This window comes from Musca autumnalis, unplaced genomic scaffold (assembly GCF_047663935.1).
Source record: "Musca autumnalis isolate F117 unplaced genomic scaffold, ASM4766393v1 scaffold_1, whole genome shotgun sequence".
Classification (NCBI taxonomy): Eukaryota; Metazoa; Arthropoda; class Insecta; order Diptera; family Muscidae; genus Musca; species Musca autumnalis.
The window spans coordinates 308,407,770-308,430,774 of NW_027411644.1; the positions used below are offsets into that span (position 1 = coordinate 308,407,770).

A 23,005-nucleotide genomic window follows, 5' to 3' on the forward strand; every position below is an offset into this window, starting at 1 on the left:
ATGAATGTAGCTCCCTTATCAGTGAAGTTTTCAAATCTCTTTTTCCGCTAAAACGAAGATGCTGTAATAGTTGTTTCATTGCAGTGGAAACGAACCGCAGAAAACGCGATAAAATACGCGATATTTCCAAAAACAATTTTAGACGATTTTTCTACTTTGGAATTTCTTGTAACTCGCGTTTTAGTAGATGGATTTTCACGGGGAAAGATTTATTGGATCAGGAACGTAAACAACCAAAATGTGCAATCAAGTACGAAGAAACCGAATAACAATTGTTAAAATTAGGCCCGAAAAATATGATTTTTAGAAACATGTTCGCACAAAATTTTCGCATTTGGATGCAGATTTCTATGAATCTGTGCAGACTACATTCACAATATTCCTATCAAATAACTCAGAATCGCAAGTACTACAATCCTATATATGGTTTTTATAAAAACCGGTTTGCGGAATGAAATTAGAAGAAAATTTCAAAAAAACACTGTAAATCTGGCTTCAAAATGTCAGCATCATTTAATGCTAGAAGCAGACGAAATTTTGAAAAGTAATACATCAGTGAGATGATCCTTATTTAGTTTGCTTCTGCTTTTACTTTGACAGGAAGCTCGAGAGAAGTGTGGTTTACTCACAAATAGAGAGATAACAAAAAAAGACATGGTGGCTTCAACTCATTTTCACCATTTTTTTTAACATAAATATGGCGTTATGAAATAAGTCCCCAATGAAATAAGTCCCCAAACTGAAAATGAAATAAGTCCCCAAATTTGGGGCGTTATTTCATAATGAAATAAGTCCCCAAAAATTTAAATGAAATAACTCCCCAACGAAGTGAAATAACTCCCCAAAATAAAGTTATAAGTGTACGAAAAGTACTATAAGTTACAAAATTTAGTACCAATTGTATATTTTGAAGGGATATAGCTAGAAAATTGAACTTTGGTAAGGAAAGTGATGCTGATATAAGCAAATGGTTTTGGGAATTCGTACTTATGTGTACGGAAAGTTCTAAATTTGGTACAATTTTCATTCGGATGAACGCGTAGAGCTATAAATCTGAAATTTGAATTTAAGATTGCTGTTGGAGTGTAGGATTGAGATATGGAGGCAGTTTTGAAAATTCGTACATATGTGTGTGCGAAATGTACTAAATTTGGTACAATACGAATTTGGGTGAATGAATAGAGCTGGAAACCTGAAATTTTGAATTACTGTTGGAGTGTAGGATTGAGATGCATAGGTATTTAGTTTGGAAAGTACTAAATTGTACTAAATTTGGTATTATATTGTTACGGAATTAGGTTTAACTAATATCCGTGTAGACGTTGTTTTATTCCCCAGTACGATTTGTACCAAATAAAACTGGGTTCGTTTTAGATTACGTTTCTACAATGCTTTATTTACTTTATTACACTTATTCGGAACCGACTTTAATTACTAAGCACACAGCTTGTCTCTAGTTAGCACGCAGCTCTTCTTTAACCGATCTGTTCAGTTCGACGCTTAAAACACAACTAACTCAATTTTGCCTTTCCTACCGCTATTTATACCCCAAAATCTCCCTGTTCTAGAGTCCTCTAGAAAACATATGGCAACACCTCGAATCTGTGCAGCGAACACACAGATGCACATTCGCACTAAGCGAACAACCATACTCACATACAGTTGCGTTCAAAATAATAGGAGCGCTCATACAAAAAAAGAAATGTGTCAAAAAATATGGTTAAACTTACCCATTTTGGTTTATTTTAAATTTGTTTAACATTGTTGACATCCCAACAGTTAATTCATCAGCAGAAATGTGACAATCTGCTTTAAATTATTTACTGTTTACACCAACATTATAAATCGTGTTTAAAGTTTTTGTTCAAAAAAATAGGAGTGTGGAAGAAGAAGGACGATAAAAATAGTTTTAGTTGAGTTTGGGATCAAAATTGTCAATATTTTAGTTAACAGTAGTAAAGCCAATAGATTTTATGAGATTTGATTGTTGTTTGAAAACAAAAGTCCTTTGGAGGTAGCCAAAAAACAGACGATTGTCCTTGCAGACATTTTTTCCATAAATTGAGCACTTATTGGGCAACTCAATGGATTTTGTAGACAAAAGCTTTAACGATTAGATTTGTTTGATGCTATGGATGTTATCTTTAACAATATATAATGATTGGTATCCCATAAATTTGTGTTTTTTGATCCTTGATCCAAGTTTAAGACAGTTTACATTACCCCTTAAGGTAAGGATCGGCCAAAAAAAAAAGCGTATCTATAAGGAATTTAATCCCCAACCAAATAATATTTGGAAGTCCTTAGGGTGCTAACCTTGTGTATGCAATCAATTTCGGTTCTATTCAAAAAATGTTTAAAAGGTGAACGGTTGAAATGTACTTTGAAACATTTAGTGATAGGCAGGCTGGAATTGCACTATAATTGGTATACGCCGTAATATATTTTTCAATATAAACTTACGTTTTTCACTCAGAAATACTTCATTTAGGTTAGTTTCATTAGAAAACTGTTTATTATACGATTCAAAACCTAATGAAAATAATCTTAGGCCAACTTCAAAAGTTTGCCTTTAAATTTTCCTTCTCAACAAAGCGTTTTGAAAAATGTCTCATATGTGCCAATCATCCAATTATTCAAAAATGAACCACATAATCAATTCTGCGTGCAGTTAAGATGCTAAGGACCTCAAAACATCACTTGGTCGAGAAATTAATGCCTTATAGATACGCTTTTTTAACCGACCCTTACGTAAAGAGTTAATGGAAACCGGCTTTAACTTGGCTCAAGGATCAAAATACACGAATTTCCGGGATACCGATCATTATATATTGTTCGAGATAACAGCCAGAGCATCAAAAAACTCTAATCACTAAATTTCTGTCTACAAAATCGATTGAGTTACACAATAAGTGCTCAATTTATGGAAAAATCATTCCCTTGGTGTGAATGAGCACTCCTATTATTTTGAACACAGCTGTACATACATACATGGGGGGAAATACAATTGGACAACAAGCACAGTAATGACGTAACTACAACAACAAACAAATGCAAGAAATAAAGAAGTAACAAACTAAACAATAATTACATGATTGTGGCAAAACAAAAGCACATTAATGAAAGGTAAAGAACTAGAATGATGAAGAGATTTCTACATGGTAGTTGTTGTTGCTTAAATAAAGTAACTGCGTAATAAGACTACGTTACAATTCAAATTTTTAAATTAACGGAAATTAAACTAAATTAACTTAAACCTATCAGTTACATTCGTAACAATATCAACTAATGGAGCTAACAGCTTGATATTTGGAATGAAAATCAAGGTTGAGAAGTAGAGTTGATACAAGGAGGTAGTTTTGGAAATGTGTACGAAAAGTACTAAATGGTACTTAATTTGTTACAATTAGGATTTGGGCTAACCAGTAGAGTTGGAATCCTGAAATTTGGACTTAAGATTACTGTTGGAGTGTCGGTTCGAGATATGGAGGCAGTTTTGTGAATTCATACATATGGGTATACGAAAAGTACTAAATGGTACGAAATTTGGTACAATTTGGAATTGGGTGAACGAATATAGCTGGAATCCTTAAATTTCGAATTAAGAATAATGTGGGAGTGTGGGCTAGAAGTAGTTTTGGATATTTGTACTTATGGATACGAAGAGTACTAAATGGTACCAAATGTGACACAATTTGGATTTAGGTTCTGGAATCATAAAATTTAGAATTAAAATTACTGTTTTAGTGTATGATTGAGATATGGTGGTAGTTTTTGACATTCCTACATATGGGTACAAAAAGTACTAAATGGTGCCAAATTGGTACATATTACAATTTGAATAGGATATATTTAGAATCTTGAAATTTGGAACAAAGACTGCTGTTTGAGTGGAGGATTGAGATAGTTTAGGAAATTCGTGTTTTTGGGTACGAAAGGTAATAAATAGTACCAAATTAGGTACAATGTGGATTTGGGTGATCTGATACAGCTATAATAATGAAAATTGGAAATAAGACTACTCTGGAGTGTAGGATTGAGGTAGTTTTAGAAATTCGTAAATATGGGTACCAAAAGTATAAAACGGTACCAAATTTGGTACAATTAGGATTTGGGTAAACGGATAGAGCTGAAAATCAAGAGCCTTGGAATTAAGATTACTGTTGGAGTGAGGGATTGAAGTAGTTTTATAAATGCGTATCAATGGGTCCGAAGTATATTAAATGGTACTACATTTGGTACAATTTGCATTTGGGTGAACGAATAAAGCTGAAATCCTGAAAGTTGGAACTAAGAGTTCTGTTGGACTGGAGGATTGAAATAGTTTTGGAAATACGTACTTATGGGTACGAAAAGTATTTAAGGGTACCAAGTCTGGTACAATTTCCACTTGGGTTATCGGATATAGTGGGAAACCTGAAATTTAGGGTACTAAATGACACAAAATTTGGTACAATTTGGATTTAGGTGCTGGAATCGTAAAATTTGGAATTAAGATTACTGTTGAAATGTGCGATTGGAATATGGAGCAGGTTTTGGAAATTCGTATTTATGTGTACGAAAAGTAATAAATTCTACTAAGTTTCGTACATTTTCGAATTTTGTAAATAGATAGAGGTGGAATTCTGAGATGTGGAATAAAGATTATTGTTGAACTTTATCCTAAACTAATTGAGGTAGTTTTGGGAATTCGTATATGTGGGTACGAAAAGTACTAAATGGAACTAAATTTGGTCTTAGGTGATTTAATACATTTAAAGTCCTTAAATTTGGAATACTGTTGCAGTGTAGGATTAAGATAGTTTTGGAAATTCGGTTTTTACCGGTACGAAAAGTAACAAATGTTACTAAATTCGGTACAATTTGATTTAAGTGAACGGATAGAGCTGTTGTACAAAATTTGGTACCTTTTGGTAGTTGTTTAAATATATAATTGAAATGAATTTTGGTATCAGGACCACTGTTGTTGTGTAGAATAGAGATAAGAATTGCGTTTCGGAAATTAGTGCTTATGTGTACAAAAAGTACTAAAGGTATTAGATTTGATATTAGGTGTAGAAATAAAGGTGGACTTCGGAATTTTGCTATTATAGTCACTGTTGCTGTGTAGGGTTGAGATATGGATGTGATTGTGGAAATACGTACGTTAAGAATACGAAAAGTTCTAAATAGTACCATAATTGGGTTTGGGGGGAACTTGGTGTACGAATGTTATAAAATTTGGTACCATTTTGGTATTTCATAAACGGATAGAGCTGGATTCTTATATCTGTATTAGGGTCTGTGCTGTTGTTAAGATTAGGCTTTTTTTTTTTTTTGAAATACGTACAAATTCTGAAATTTGGTATTGGACAAGGGAATAGAGCTGGAATTCTAAAATTTATTATTAAGTTCACTGTTAGATGTGGTCACTGCTATAGTCTACTCGAAGTACAAACTAAAGTAAGTAAATTGAAAAATGTTACTGAATGTTGTTTTATTGGTTTTATATGAAAGCGAAACAATCCTTTATAAGGAGGAATACCTCAAAAATGTACCGTTATGTTGCAGTTACGCCAAAGAGTGCATTACAAGTAAAATTTTGAATAAAGTTTTTCTAACCTGTTATACCACAAATTCAAAAATTACATTTACTTCTGTTGGAAAATATAGATAAAATCTTCACAATGAAATGCAATTTTTTTAACATTTTGATTTGAACATTTTTAGTATTAATTTTTAATTAATTTCTCGTTTGAATCGAGCTTAATGATCAATAATGCAAGTGAAAAAGGATAGCAGACGCCTCGAACCCACACACCGACCACTATGTGACATGCATGTTTCGCCTTCGGTATAGGCTCTTAAAACTTATCGGATGTGGAGCGGCTTCGCTGTCCTCGAACTTTTCTTCTTTCAAATGCATTTTGTTTTTTTTTTTTTTTTTTTTTTTTTTTTTTTTTTACAACAACAAAGGGTATTTTCCCATTTAGTTGTGCTTTCATGACAAACGATTAGCACTGCCTTTGAAAGTAATGAGTTTGGATCTGAACGCTAACACGCCATGACAACAAACTGGCCTAGAAATGCAATACCCTTCTGGTGTTTTGCTATTACTTCACACTGTGTCACGACCGTATGGTCAAAACCAAGTACTTCGGAATATAAATTTATTGATGGGAATTGATAGTAAACATTTCAATTTGAATGAATTTGAATTATGGTATTGATTTGTCAAGTAGGTTTGTCCATGTGAAGATTCAAAACCGATAACTGTTGGAAATATGCATTTTTTTTCCTTTTTTACTAAAATTTATAATTTTTATTATGCTCCAATATTTTCACATCTAAAGTAATTTATCTTTCTAAAATAGATTTTTACAGTTGCTTTGGATGTAATAAACGTGGATTTACTTTTGATTAGAAGTAAATACTGATCATATGGTGTTTACAGGTACCCAAATCTGTAGTACTTAGTACATCGATTTTGTGAACCAAATTTGAAAATTTGAAAAAAATTGTATAAAAGTTCATATCGGTATTATTTGCTGTTTGTGTTGTGGAAGGTGTCAGCTACAGAAGTTTGCAGACGAACATGTCATTTCTCTTTTTCAGTGACCACCTCTTTAGGGAGTTACCCGTTTTTATAAAAATGTTTTGCGGTGTCCACTAAAGCTCGAAAACGAATGGACCGATCATCATATATTTTTGTGGACATATTAGGTACCTAATAATATTGCCTTTGGACGAGAGACTTTTAAAAATATAATTTTTTTTAAAAAATTGTGAAAAGCCAAAGTCAGCATTCGATTTTTTTTACAAAAAATTGGCCGTTTTTGACCACAATTATAACAATTAACACAATTAAAAAGTATCAGTCGGCTTTGCCGACAGAGATATACCCTCAGCCTGTATATATTGAAATAATTTTTTCCCAAAAAACGTATGTATTTAGGGATTTTTATAAATTTTGAGAATTTGAACCGACAAAAATGTTCATTTGGATTAGGGATCAAAAGTTTTGCGGAGGAGATACTAAAAGGAATGGATCTACATTGACCATTATGGAAAGGGATCTTCAGTCACTACATATGGGGCCATATGGGGTTTTTACACACTTCGTGATGTTTACTCAAGAAGTATGGACTTGACCCTGAAAAAACTGTTACCATCGTAATTGAGGCAGCGAATGCAAGTAGCTTCAACAAAAATCAAAGTGATACGATAGCAGGTCTTAAAGTGAACTTATCCGAAATTTTGTGTGTTAGGTACCGGATGGATTGGACAAATATAGTCCATATTTGAACCTGATCTATATCTAGTAGATATATTAGGATGTGTAAAGTAAAGTAAAGTATTAACAAATTTTCCGAACATTTTTGAACTTTTGTGGGGGAGGTAAATGAAGGAGTGGACCGATATGGCTTATCTTCAAACTATGTTTGTTACTAAGCCAACATTTTGGACCGAATCGGCAGATCCGTTCTAGTGTTATCTTGCGCTCCAACCACCTCACACGGTGTCATAGGGGTTTTTTGCAACTTTCAGGCTATTTTCTCAGGAAGTATGGACTTGCCCCTAATAAAACTTGTACCGTCGTATGGAGGGCAGTGAATACAAGTTGCTAAAACAAAAAACACAGTGATTCGAGAGATGGCCCTAAACTGAACTTTTCCGAAAATTTGTGTGGGAGGTACTCGAAGGAGTGGGCCGATTGAGACCATATTGGAACTTCATCTTCCTCTTGTAGAATGTTTACGATATACAAAGTATGGGCCAAATCGGTTACTCCCTTCAAGAGTTATCGTGCGCACAAGTTTTGCGACAGTTTTTGAACATTTGTAGGGGAGGTACCTGAAGGAGTGGACCTATATGGCCCATATTCGAACTTAATTCAAATCTGGACAAAATATTTTGATACCCAAAATTTGAACCGAATCGATTGATCCGTTCGAGAGTTATCGTGCGCACCAACCAGAATCGAATGATCCGTTCGAGAGTTATCGTGCGCACCAGCCAGACAGACAGAAGGACAGACGGACGGACATTGCTAGATCTACTCAAAATTGTCTGAAACAGATATGGTACAAACATACTTGGGGTCTAAAACCATTATTTCGATGAGGCACATTTTTGGCTAAAGGCTGAGGGTATAAAAATCTCATTTTTGAAGACAGCAGTTCGATGTATTCAATAAGCTCACAAAAAATATGAAGACTGAACACCAAATTTCAGATATTTCGGATGGATATTGAGGGCACAACCTACAAAATATCGAAATCGGTAGGTACGGTTCCATGGGGGCTATATGAAGGCGAAGACCTACACTGACAGATTTCAGGTGAAGAGTTATATACCCCCAACGAAGACTAAATACCAATATTTTCAGCCATTTCGGTGTGATAATGAGGCTAAAACCTTCAAAATACCGAAAATAGGGAGATACCGTCCTTTGGGGGCTATATGAAGGCGTGGAAATATACCGAACATTTTTCAAGGAGAAAGTTTTATACCCTCAACGAAGGCTAAATACCAAATTTCAGCAATTTCGGTGTGACAATGAGGCTAAAATCTTCAAAGTGCCGAAAATCGGGAGGTACCGTTATACAGGGGCTATATCAAAACGTGGACATACATCCACAATTCTCTGTTGGAATGTTTCATACCTCTGCCAAAGACTAAACACCAAATTTCAATCATTTCGGTTGGTTATTGTGACTAAAACTTTCAAAATACCGAAAATGGGGAGGTACGGTTCTATGGGGGCTATATCAAACATCCCAGTTTCTTGTCCTCGAGATTGTAAGTCAAGAATAAGTACGTGTACCAAAATTGATGCACCTACGAGATGTCCTTCTTTTATTTGTGGCCACAAGTAATATGAACTCGCGAGATAGTGTGGCGTTTTCCAGTACGGAAGTTTGCCGTATTGCGGAGTATCAGTCGTTAGCTGTCACTAGAAATTTGAAAACACATTACTTTCAAAAATAACCATAACAATTGATAACCTGACTTTTGTAGATAACTGTTGCCATCGATACACGTGTCCGTTTTATTTTTGAATGCTTTAATTTTTATCTGATAACAGGTTCAAATATCTCGATTTTGACTTTAAAGCTATAACTTTGTACGATTGGGGGTTTTAGGTCAAGAACTTCTGAAACGCCACGTGTTGTAAAAGATAAAATGCGTTCCTCGAAATTCAAACTACGACACAGTGAAAATTTCTGCAATGAGTATATTAAACATTCTATATGCTATAGGACAGGTCTAGGGACAATCTATAATCGAATGCCAGAGGTCATTGATATCCCACCGTTTCGGGGTGTAGATTATTATTTACTTTATTGTTTCCTCACAATTCGGATGTCTGCAAATTAGTATAAATACCATGGAAATGCAAGAGAATTCATTACAACAACTCTTAACCTCCTACCGTGAGTTACAACAGTGTTCATCAAAATGAGAAATATTTGTAAAATTGTCTTCTTAACCCTCATTGTTGGCTGTATCAGTGGTAAGTGGACAGAGAAAACATACATATAGTATGTATATAAATGTAGATACATAAGTGTATATTTCATACAAAATCCTTTACATCCTTCTAGTACAATCTGATGGTGATGTATACGATTATACATATGAAAATCAGGATAACTGGGGCGATAAGTATGAACAATGTGGAGCGGACGATCCATACTCACCTCGTGACATACAAACAGCGTTGGTATGTACATATATTAAATTAGTTTGTCTACATTCACTTATACTTATTTGCTTTTAAAATGACATTAATGTTCTTTTTAGTCTATACCGAAACTCGAAAGATCTCTGGTTTTCCTTAAATTCGACTTACCGGCTACTGTAGAAGCTTACAATACTGGTAACTTCATAGAACTGAAATTCACGGGCCTTATACTACCACAGATAATCTTTTATGATGTCATATACACATGCGATAAAATGCGAATCCACAATAGGCATAATGGTGCACCATCGTCGGAACACTCTTTTGATGGTAAGAAAGGCGATATGGAATTCCAATACTATTGCCACAATGAAATTCATGGTACCGTTGCTGTAGCTGTATTGGCTAAAATAGATCTGAACATCAAAGTGGGAGTGTTGGCTTCCCTTGTAAATATAGTTGGGAATTGCATTGTTCCTGGTGTTCGAATAACTGCTATAGTCCAACCTGGTATATTTTTAAATTTAATAAACAGATCCGATTTCTATTATTATACCGGTTGTGAGACCAGCCCACCTTGCCAAGCGCCCATTACATTTATTGTGATGGCTGGAATGCGTGGAATTGCCCAAGCAGATGTTGATATACTCGCGCTATTGTGCGATGCAAATGGAAAACAGATCGGAACAAATTGTCGAAAACAAAATAACTCACATGGTGAAATTATTCATGTTATACCACAATAAGAAATATTTATACTATTGTAACATTTATATATATACATCCACTACATACATATATTAAATTCTATATTATATACACACACCAATGTATTAATTACAATTGCAGTTTAATCAAATAAATTTATATCTAAAACACCAATTATACAACTTGTGATTACCGGTGGGGTTTTCTTGTCAAGTAGGGAATCACTGTGCTGCAGGGGTAAGCATGTATACACCGAGAGTCGTTAGTCCAATTACACTGTGTGTAATTTTTTGTGTCATGGAAAATTAACCACATTCTGACACCGCAGCGTGATAGAAGACGAAAAATAAGAAAACACGTGTCTCGGCGTTTTTCCCTGTTAATTCGAATTTCGCGGTTATGGGCCCCCAAAGACCTGAGGCCTTGATGTCAAAAAGGACCACTCTGTCAGGCTCATATCTTCTAAACCGCTAAGAATTTTGGTTTACTCGTGGAGGCAAAGTTGTAGCTTTTATCTTAAAAAATAATAATTGTGAAGACATAAAATCCATTCAACCTTAGCTTCAAGGTCAAAATCGTTAAGGTCAAGTTTCCGTTATAATTTTTTCTCAGATTTTGGCCTACAGATATCAAACCGATCAAAATTGAATCAAACAACCAACTGCAAAAATGTACCTTAGATCTCAATAAACAACTTTCTAGAACATACGAACCCTGTAGAAATGGTTCTTAAAAGTCAAAATAGCAAAACAAATGCAATTTTTATTTTCTTTTTTCGGTTTCCGCTCCATAGAAATTTAACCATTCAAAATTCAAGAAAACATTCAACCACAAAAATGTAGCAACTTTGTGGAATATCAGAGCCCACTACGAACTGTTCTTAAAGGTCAAAATAGCAAAAAACTTTATAAAATATTCGATTTTTATACTTTTTTCTCCGATTCTGGTCCATAGATACCGAAACGTTCAAAATTCAAGAATACAAGAACCATTTCTGCAGGGTTCGTATGTTCTAGCAAGTTGTTTATTGAGATCTAAGGTACATTTTTGTATTTGGTTGTTTGATTCAATTTTGATCGGTTTGATATCTGTAGGCCAAAATCTGAGAAAAAATTATAACGGAAACTTGACCTTAATGATTTTGACCTTGAAGATAAGGTTGAATGGATTTTATGTCTTCACAATTATTATTCTTTAAGATAAAAGCTACAACTTTGCCTCCACGAGTAAACCAAAATTCTTAGCGGTTTAGAAGATGTGAGCCTGACAAAATGGTCCTTTTTGACATCAAGGCCTCAGGTCTTTGGGGCCCATAACCGCGAAATTCGAAGTAACAGGGAAAAACGCCGAGACACGTGTCTTCTTATTTTTCGTCTTCTATCACGCTGCGGTATCAGAATGTAGGTAATTTTTTTCGTGTCGCACAGTGTTACTCTTAGCGAAGAAGTCGTCTGAGATGGTAATTCATTCCTTATAACATTCATTTCATGACATTTATGGAAAATTATTTTAAGTAGTACCCTACAATAGAAATCTTAGGGTATTGTAAATACACAATTAAACCAGTAAAGAAAGGATCAAAGTTGTGCCGAGTCGAGTAAATAATACCCTACACCACCACTATTACAATGTCATTTGGTGAAATTTTTTCTGGACCAAAAAACCATAAAAATGTGACATTTGACCTCAATTTATTTAAAAATCCCTCCGGCGAAAACTTTTGTTTTTTATACTCTCCACCATACACAGAAAAAATTTTAGCCATTTGATAAAATAATTCAAAAATTCAATCAACAATGTATCGATTTTCCGACGATAAAAAATTGTCATTTTGACAAAATTCGATAATATTACACTGTGCAAAAAAACTCAATTTTTTTCAAAATGATGGGAAAAGCCGAGTACTTTATGAAAGTAGTGCTAAAAATATGAGACACATGTATCGGCGTTTTTAAAGTTTACGTCGCAAAGTAACCAAAATAGGCCGGACAATTTCCGCCCATTTTTAACTTTTTCGAAATATTCGAGTTATGATATCTTGGAATCCTTGCATTTCAGGTAAATAGTGTCTTTAGCAACTTTACTTAGGAGGGTGTGGGGAATATTTTTGTTAAAAATTTTAACCCTCATGCGGTTCATCAAAGGGGTCTTTTTTGTTCTTTTTTTCGAAAATCTTTCAAAAACTCCTTAAAAATTTGATCGTATCAAATCCAAATATTCTACAAAATTATTCGCCATAACATTTTACTATAGGTCTTAAAATACACCAAATCTGTAACTCTTGCCTAATCGCCAGGAATCTCTAAAAATTAAAAAAACACGTTTTAGGGTTAAAGTCGGACTTCATGTGAATTTATTCAAAATTGTCTCACAAAACATAATTTAGAGAGATGATGTCAGAGACAAAAATATTCGTCGTCAAATTCTACTATGGGTCACCAATGAAATGAAATGCCTATTTACATTCCAAAGGATGAAAATATCAGTATCAATTTTGCTGAAAAAACATGAAAACAATTCCCAATTTTTTGATGAAAAAATTGTCCTTCTTTTTCGAGTTGATACATGGAAGTAATATGAAACTTGGTTGCAGGTGAAAAGTGTCAAAGGATGAAAAATTCTACACAAAATTTCACTGTGAGTTTCAAAATAAACCATATATCTATGTATACTATTTCCCTAAAAAAAATTTATATATATTAGGATGAAATTATATGTTTTAATTTTGGACTGTTAATTTTACATATTTACATACTGGATCAAAATCTTGTAAAATACTTTACTTTTTAGGAGTATTGTTAAAGAAAGAATTGTTCCAAATGAAATTTCATTATGAGTCTCTGAATAAAAGAAATCTGTAAACATAACATTTAAAATTCTTAGCAGCACTTGTTTTTGATATATAGGTTTTAGGGCCATATTTTCAATTTTTCATACAGATTGTCGTTGTGATTGGATACTATAAATATCATATTGATGGTTTTTCGTTGCAAATTTATACAGAAGATGTGCGCTCCATTCATACTACCTTTGAAATATTTGTGGTGAATATATTTGAAATATATAGAAAACCCACATCGGACCTGCTCAATTTGCGTATTTTTAGTACTTTCAACTTAAATTCTGTATTTAGGATAAGCTTATATTAAGGTCCAGTGAAAATATAGGTGTCATATGGGCTTTCACATGCACAATTTGGTGTGGTCCAAAAAACTACAATGATTGGACTAACTCCTACTTTGGTGGCATTTACGGAATAAACCTTAGAAATTGACATAACGAAACGAAAAACAATCAATATGATATTTACAGTATCCAATCACAAAGACAATCTGTATGAAAATTGGGAAATATGGCCCTAAAGCATATATATCAAAAACATGTGCTGCTGATATATGCTATGGTTACAGATTTCTTTTATTCAGAGACCCATAATGAAATTTCATTTGGAACATTTCTTTCTTTAACAATATTCCCAAAAAGTAAAGGATTTTGCTAGATTTTGATCCAGTATGGAATTATGTAAAAATATGTAAAAACAGTCCAAAATTAAAACATATAATTTCATCCTAATACATATATAAATTTTGTAATCTACTTTTTTAAGGAAATAGTATACATAGATATATGGTTTATTTTGAAACTCATAGTGAAATTTTGTGCAAAATTTTTCATCCTTTGACACTTTTCACCTATAACCAAGTTTCATATTACTTCCATGTGTCAACTCGAAAAAAGAAGGAAAAATTTTTCATCACAAAAATTGGGAAATATTTTCATGCTTTTTCAGCAAAATTGATACTGATATTTTCATGCTATAAAATGCAAATAGACATTTCATTTCTTTGGTGACCCATAGTGAAATTTGATGAAGAATATTTTTGTCTCTGACATCATCTCTCTAAAATTATGCTTTGTGGGACAATTTTGAATAAACTCAGATGAAGTCCGACTTTAACCCTAAAACGTGTTTTTCATTTTTAGAGATTCCTGGCGATTAGACAAGAGTTACAGATTTGTTGTATTCTGAGACCTATAGTAAAATTTCATGGCGAACAATTTTGTAGAATATTTGGATTTGATACAATCACATTTTTAAGGAGTTTTTGAAAGATTTTTGAAAAAAGGACAAAAAAGACCACTTTGATGAACAGCATGAGCGTTAAAATTTTTAACAAAAATATTGCCCACATACTCCTCTGTAAAGTTGCCAAAGACACTATATACCTGAAATACAAGGACTCAAAGATATCTTAACTCGAATATTTCGAAAAAATTAAAAATGGGCTGAACTTGCCCCGCCTATTTTGGTTACTTTCCGACGTAAACTTTTAAAACGTCGATACACGTGTCTCATATTTTTGGCAAAAATATTTATCAAATGATTCCACAAAGTCAATATAAAAAAATCGATAAATATTTTAGTCAATATGTGAAATATTTTATCAGTTGTATTTTAAGGTTGTGATAAAATAATTTTATCGAATTTCGTCAATATGATAATTTTTTTTTATCGCCGGATTTTTTTCTGTGCACCAAAATTTCAATGGGGATTTTCCCATTTAGTTGTGCTTTCATAACAAACGCTTAGCGCTGCCGTTGAAAATAATGAGTTTGGCTCTGAACGCTAACACGCCGTGGGAAAATCCCCATAGAAATTTTGGTGCATTGACGAAATTCGATAAAATTATTTGATCACAACGTAAAAATACAACTGATAAAATATTTCACATATTGACAAAAATATTTATCGATTTTTTATATTGAACTGATAAAATAATTTTATCGAATTTACATTGTGGAATATTTTGATAAATATTTTTGTCAATATGTGAAATATTTTATCAGTTGTATTGTTACTTTGTGATCAAATAATTTTATCGAATTTTGTCAATATGACAATTTTTTATCGCCGAAAAACCGATAAATTTTTGATTGAATCTTTGAATTTTTTATCAAATGGCTAAGATTTTTTTCTGTGTGGAGAAGATTTGTGAGCACTGGGAACCAGAAATGTCAAATAACAAGTAGTTCGGTAAAAAAGTAGCTAAAATGTTCGAAATGTCTATAGGAACGTACCGTTATATGGGCGCAATACCAAAACATGGACCTATGTTGACACTTATTGGTGGTAAACTTTTTTGAGCTCCGAGAACCTCAAATGTTAAATTACAAGTTGTTTGGTGAAAATGTAGCTTAATCCCTCAAAATACCAAAAATCGGGAGGTACTGTAATATGGGGGCTATACAGAAACAGGGACCTATGTCAAACGTCAAATTGCAGGTACTTTTGTCAAAAAAGGTAGCTAAAATCCTCAAAATAGAGGAAATCGGAAGGTAACGTTATATGGAGGCTATACCAAAACCTGGGGCGATGTAGCCCATCTTCTAAAAGAAATGGAAAAAAGACACTCGGGTGCAAGAATCTATCGCTCTAGCTCAATTATAGCGGACCCAAGAGTGATTACAGCTGGCGGACATGGGTACATCGACTCAGAATATATATGAGCAAGAATATATATACTTAATGTGGTCGCAAATGGTTAACTTAATATACCCTCCATACTATGGTGGAGGGTATAAAAACAAAAGTTTTCGCCGGAGGGATTTTTAAATAAATCGGGGTCAAATGTCACATTTTTATGGTTTTTTGGTCCAGAAAAAATTTCGCCAAATGACATTGTAATAGTGGTGGTGTAGGGTATTATTTACTCGACTCGGCACAACTTTGATCCTTTCTTTACTGGTTTAATTGTGTATTTACAATACCCTAAGATTTCTATTGTAAGGTACTACTTAAAACAATTTTCCACAAATGTCATGAAATGAAAGTTATAAGGAATTAATTACCATCTCAGACGACTTCTTCGCTAAGAATAATTGGACTAACGACTCTCGGTGTATGCATGCTTACCCCTGCATCACTGTGATTCCCAACTTGACAAGAAAACCCCACCATTAATCACAAGTAGTATAACACTGTGCAACATTTTTAAGGTGATCTTGTGCAAACAATTCGAACTGAGGATTTTTTGAAAGTACAGACCCAAACGACAAGAAACCCTAGTTGGGTTTTGTTGTGTCAGATCCAGCTCGGATTTTATGGCCCCATCTAAACATGGTTAAATATTGAGTTTTTAAAGAAATTCGGGGTTATATCTCTGAAACCAATGCGAATCTTCTTCTGACCTCTGAAGCAAATTTATAGATAAGGCCAAGAATAAAATATTTGGAGAAATAATGAACTCGAAAAACTACATTTATTGCCTCCAATTTCAAAATATATGCAAAAATACCACAATTTTTATACATTTCGCATCGTATCTCCAAAACCGTTAATTTTTTCTGAAGATTTCTTTTGGAAAAATATTCCCTGGAATGTAATACACAACTCTTCAGAACATGTCATTGTTGTAAAATGCCTCTATGCCGTTGTTTTCAGTACATTTTTCAACGACGATTTAATAAACATGTCAATAATGTAGTGAAATCCGAAATGTGAGAATAAACTGTTGGTGTGAACTGTGTTTGAAATACGTGTTGTAAAAGATATGATGCAAAATACCGCTGAAACAACATGAAGTAAGCATTTTAGAGTTTCAGAATGTTCTAAAGAATTGTTGAGAACATTATTTGAAAGATTTTTGCAAAAGGTTACTTGATTCAACTCCCAATAGTTTAGCCGAGACTGACCAGAATTTCAGCAATTATGTAAAATTGTCTATATTTTATAGATTTTCAAGCCCTAGATGGAGTTTTCTTATGAGATAAGTTCTACTAGTTTAGGGCTACAATATTAGGGCTACAATATTGCTAAAGATAGCAAGGCCAAATTCCTATGCGTTTCTGAGATAAATCCCTGATAAATGCAAAAAAGTGTAGATTTAGCCCGGTTTAGATGAGGCCATAAAATCCGAACTGGATCTGACAGGACAAAACTCAACTAGGGTTTTTGTAGTCTAAATATGTACTTTCAAAAAATCCATACTAGAAGTTGTTTGCATTTTCAGTGTTGCACAGTGTAATTGGTGTTTTAGGAATAAATTTATTTGATTAAAATGCAATTGTAATTGATACATAGGTGTGCGTGTATAATATAGAATTTAATATATGTATGTAGCGGAGTATATATATATATATATATATATATATATATATATATATATATATATATATATATATATATATATATATATATATAATGTTACAATAGTATAAATATTTCTTATTGTGGTATAACATGAATAATTTCTCCATGTGAGTTATTTTGTTTTCGACAATTTGTTCCGATCTGTTTTCCATTTGCATCACACAATAGCGCGAGTATATCAACATCTGCTTGGGCAATTCCACGTATACCAGCCATAACAATAAATGTAATGGGGGCTTGACAAGGTGGGCTGGTCTCACAACCGGTATAATAATAGAAATCGGATCTGTTTATTAAATTTAAAAATATACCAGGTTGGACTATAGCTGTTATTCGGACACCAGGAACAATGCAATTCCCAACTATATTTACAAGGGAAGCCAACACTCCCACTTTGATGTTCAGATCTATTTTAGCCAATACAGCTACAGCAACGGTACCATGAATTTCATTGTGGCAATAGTATTGGAATTCCAAATCGCCTTTCTTGCCATCAAAAGAGTGTTCCGACGATGGTGCACCATTATGCCTATTGTGGATTCGCATTTTCTCGCATGTGTATATGACACCATAAAAGATTATCTGTGGTCGTATAAGGCCCTTGAATTTCAGTTCTATGAAGTTACCAGTATTGTAAGCTTCTACAGTAGCCGGTAAGTCGAAATTAAGGAACACCAGAGATCTTTCGATTTTCGGTATAGCCTAAAGATAACGTTAATGTCATGTTAAAAACAAATAAGTATAAATTAATGTAGACAAACTAATTTAATATATGTACATACCAATGCCGTTTGTATGTCACGTGGTGAGTATGGATTGTCCGCTCCACATTGTTCATACTTATCGCCCCAGTTATCCTGATTTTCATATGTATAATCGTATACTTCACCATCAGATTGTACTAGAAGGATGTAAAGGATTTTGTAAAAAAATATACACTTATGTATCTACATTTATATACATACTATATGTATGTTTTCTCTGTTCACTTACCACTGATACAGCCAACAATGAGGGCTAAGAAGATAATTTTACAAATATTTCTCATTTTGATGAACACTGTTTGTTGTAACTCACGGTAGGAGGTTAAAAATTGTTGTAATAAATTCTCTTGCATTTCCATGGCATTTATACCATTTTGCAGACATCCGAATTGTGAGGAAACAATAAAATAAATAATAATCTACACCCCAAAACGTTGGGATATCAATGACCTCTTGCATTCGATTATAGATTGTCCCCAGACCTGTCCTATAGCATATACAATGTTCAATATACTCATTGCAGAAATTTACATTGTGTCGTAGTTATGAATTTTAAGCAAAGCATTTTATCTTTTACACCACGTGGCTTTTCAGAAGTTCTTGCCCTAAAACCCCCAATCGTACAAAGTTATAGCTTTAAAGTCAAAATCGAGATATTTGAACCTGTTATCAGACAGAAAGTAAAGCATTCAAAAAAAAAACGGACACGTGTAGTGATGGCAACAGTTATCTACAAATGTCAGGTTATCAATTGTTATGGTTAATGTTTTTTTTTCAAATTTCTAGTGACAGCTAACGCCTGATATTGTGGAGTACGGCAAAATTCCGTAAAAGAAAACCAACTAATAGCAAAACACCAAAAGGGTTTTGCATTCTCAGGCCAATTTGTTATTTTCTGAGGTCTGCACCAAAACATGAAAGCCACCGTGGTGCTGTGGCAAGCAAGGCCACCTTGCACTCAGATCTTGAGGATGTCAGCCAAGAAAAACTTATCTACAAGTGGTGTCGTAAGACTCGTGATATGAGAGAATGTCCCTTCGGGAATGTTGAGGGAACAGGTCCATAACGTTGACCTAAATTTAAATTGTTATACCCTCCACCATAGTATTGAGGTATTGGGTATATTAAGTTTGTCTCTCGTTTGTGACATGGGCGTAGCCACCTAACGGCAAATGGGCTACTTATACATTTCGAATAAGCTACATTTTTTAAAAGCGGTTAAAAAATGGATAACTTATAGTGGTTGAGGAGTAAAAACGCATTAAAAACAGGAAAATGCTATTCCTCGTACTCAGTAATTACCGTCGGAGTTTAGGATAAAGGTATTTTGGAAATTAGTACTTTTGGGTACGAAAAGTACTAAATGGTACAAAATTTGTTACAATTTGAATTTAAGTGATCGGATAGAGCTGGAATAGTGAAATTTGGAATTAAGATAACTATTGGAGTGTGGGATTGGGATACTTTCGGAAAATCGTAATTATGGCAACGGAAAGTACTAAATTCGTACTTGTGGGTACAAAAACTACTGAGTGGTACTAAATTTAGTACAATTTAGATTTGGGTGAACGGATATAGCAGGAATTCTGAAATTTGGAATTAAGATTACTGTTGGAGTGTAGGATTGAAGAAGTTTTGGAAATTTTTGGTTATGGGTGCGAAAAGTACTAAATGGTACTAAATATGGCACCATTTGTATTTGGCGAACCGGTAGAGTTAGAATTCTGAAATTTGGAATGAGGGTCACTGATGGAATGTAGAATAAACGTACCGAACGGTTTTCAAAAATTTGGTACCATTTGGTATTATCTGAACGAATAGAGCTAGACGCTTGAAATTTGGAACGAGAATCAAGGTTGAGAAGTTGGGTTGATACAAGGATATGGTTTTGGAAATGTGTACTCATTTGTACAAAAAGTACTGAATGGTACTAAATTTGGTACAATTTGGATTTGGCTTACGGATAGAGTGTGAATCCTGACATTTGGAATAAGGATCACTGTAGGAATGTAGGATTGAAATATGGAAGAAGTTCAGGAAATTCGTACTTATGTATGTATACGAAAATTACTAAATGGTACTAAATTTGGTACAATAGGGATTTGGAATTGAGATTACAGTTGGAGTGTAGGATTGGGGAAGTTTCGGAAATGCGTACTTATGTGTATGAAAAGTACTAAATGGTACTAAATTTTGTATAATGGGTATTTATGTGAACGAAAAGACCTGGAATCTTCAATTTTAGAATTAAGATTATTGTTGGAATGTAAGATTGAGATAAGTTTGGAAATTCGTAGTTATGGGTGCTAAAAGTACTAAATGGTACTAAATTTGGTACAATTTGGATTTGGGTGAACGGATACAGTTTGATTCCTCTAATTTGGACTGAGTGTGAGGAAATGGTTTTTGGAAACTATGAGTGTACGAAGAGTACTAAATGGCACTAAATTCAGTACAATTTTGATTGGGGTGAACGGATAGGGCTTGATTTCTCAAATTTGGACTGAAGGTCACTGATGAAGAGTAAAAAGGATGTACCAAAGGGTTTTTAAAAAGTATGAGTGTACGAAAAGTACCAAATGATAATACATTTAAAGTTAGTTAAGGCGCACCGTGATCTGTTAAGAAATTACTATGCACGAACAACAAGAGTATGTGCTTCCAATGTCATTAGCTGTATATTTCGCTTGTTTCGGAATATATTCTCTAAATTGGTGTGAACGATAACTCTCGAAAGGAGGATTTGGTCCAAAATTTACCGTATTATTTCATCCAGTCATGTATCAAGTTGGAAAATGGACAAATCAATCATGTCCTTCGGGTACCTCCCATTCAAAATTTGAGAAAAGTGTAGTTTGAGGATTCGTCAGGGATCTGTTTGATTTTTTTTCAGAAGGTTGTTTTCACGGTCCCTTTTACAATGGTAAAATTTTTTCATGATTAAGTACATACTTCTTGAGATATTGGCCCAAAAGCACCAAAAAATCCTGCAACTCTCAGTATATTTAGTTCAACTTAATTTATTATTTCGGGTTCTCTGTGAATCAGAACATTGCTTACTAAAAATTTTTAGGCTATATGTCAATGATTTTATAAAATATTTCACGTATTGCCTAAAGTATTTATCGATTTTTTATATTGAACTTTATATTTCACAAATTGACATTGTGGAATATTTTGATAAATATTTTTGTCAATATGTGAAATATTTTATCAGTTGTATTTTTACTTTGTGATCAAATAATTTTATCGAATTTTGTCAATATGAAAATTTTTTATCGCCGGAAAATCGATAAATTTGTGATTGAATCTTTGAATTTTTTTATCAAGTGTCTAAAATTGTTTTCTGTGTGGAGAAGATTTGTGAGCACTGGGAACCAGAAATGTCAAATAACAAGTAGTTTGGTAAAAAAGTAGCTAAAATGTACGAAATGCCTATAGGAACGTACCGTTATATGGGCGCAATACCAAAACATGGACCTATGTTGACACTTATTGGTGGATAACTTTTTTGAGCTCCGGGAACCTCAAATGTTAAATTACAAGTTGTTCGGTGAAAATGTAGCTTAATCCCTCAAAATACCAAAAATCGGGAGGTACTGTAATATGGGGGCTATACAGAAACAGGGACCTATGTCAAACGTCAAATTGCAGGTACTTTTGTCAAAAAAGGTAGCTAAAATCCTCAAAATAGAGGAAGTCGGAAGGTAACGTCAGGGACGTAGCCAGGATTTCATTTCGGGGGGGGCCCCCTTAACCAAAATTTTGAAAGTTCATGTTAGCGAAAATTTCTTATTTAGCAATGATGTAAACCTTATTTTATACTTATATTACTCATCAAATAATTGTCATTACTATTTTTTAATTAAAATTACGTAAGACTTCTTGGCCAATTTCCCTTTTTTCAGAACTTTCTTGACAATATATCAGAGTTAATATATGTATGTTCAAACTATAGATATATTAATAATCGCGTATACTTTTGGATGTATCATTTATCAAATAACTCACAACTACAGTGAATGTTATGTAATTCAGTGATATCACTTCGGTAAGACCAAAAGAAAGAGTATAAAATAGGAAAACCTTAGAAATATCTTAATCTTTCCCACGGTGCTTTTGAAACAAATTGAAACGGAAGGTTCTTACACTGGGAAGTTTTTGCAGATTTTGAAACTACAATGTTCATAGATGAGAAAAATAAAAAAACAAAAAAATCGCCGGTCCGCTTTTTAAATAGATCGCGATTCAAGTTGACATTTTTAGGGATTTTTTAGGTTTTCACGATTTTGCTTGGAAACCACAAGTCCAATCGAAATATGACCAGGGAAAATGTTATAGATATGAAGATTCTCTACAAGATTGTCTTTTATGACATCTTCGTTGTTTTTACCGTTATTGAGATATCGATGTTCAACTTAGGACAATAGATTGACGGTATCGCCTCCTTATGCAGAGTGCACCTTAACTAACTTTAAATGAAAACCGCTTACACCAGCGAAATTTTTTGTGGATTCTGAAACTGCAATGCTTATAGATGAGAAAAATCTAAAAACCAGAAAATATCACTGCATGGATTTTTAATAAATCGCGATCAAAGTTCACATTTTTTGGGGGTTTCTTAGGTTTTCACGATCGAAATCGGACTAAAGAAAATGTTGTAGCAGTGAAAATTCTGTACAAGATTGCCTGATTGATCTTTTCATAGGTTTTACC

General features: G+C 33.5%; 2 protein-coding genes across 2 annotated transcripts; one reads left to right on the forward strand and one right to left on the reverse strand.

Annotated features, from left to right (window-relative positions):
• Window positions 1–9,441: 9,441 nt before the first annotated feature.
• Window positions 9,442–10,413, forward strand: LOC141392639 (receptor-type tyrosine-protein phosphatase zeta-like). Its single transcript, XM_073965561.1, has 3 exons — window positions 9,442–9,496; window positions 9,588–9,706; window positions 9,787–10,413. The coding sequence occupies exons 1-3, from the start codon at window positions 9,442–9,444 to the stop codon at window positions 10,411–10,413; spliced, it is 801 nt and encodes a 266-aa protein (XP_073821662.1).
• Window positions 10,414–17,600: 7,187 nt separating this feature from the next.
• LOC141392655 (uncharacterized) lies at window positions 17,601–18,613 on the reverse strand. The gene is made up of 3 exons (XM_073965562.1): window positions 18,519–18,613; window positions 18,308–18,426; window positions 17,601–18,227 (listed from the first exon to the last, which is right to left on the reverse strand). Exons 1-3 carry the CDS (start codon window positions 18,571–18,573, stop codon window positions 17,601–17,603), a joined length of 801 nt encoding a protein of 266 aa, XP_073821663.1. The 5' UTR covers window positions 18,574–18,613.
• Window positions 18,614–23,005: the final 4,392 nt, after the last annotated feature.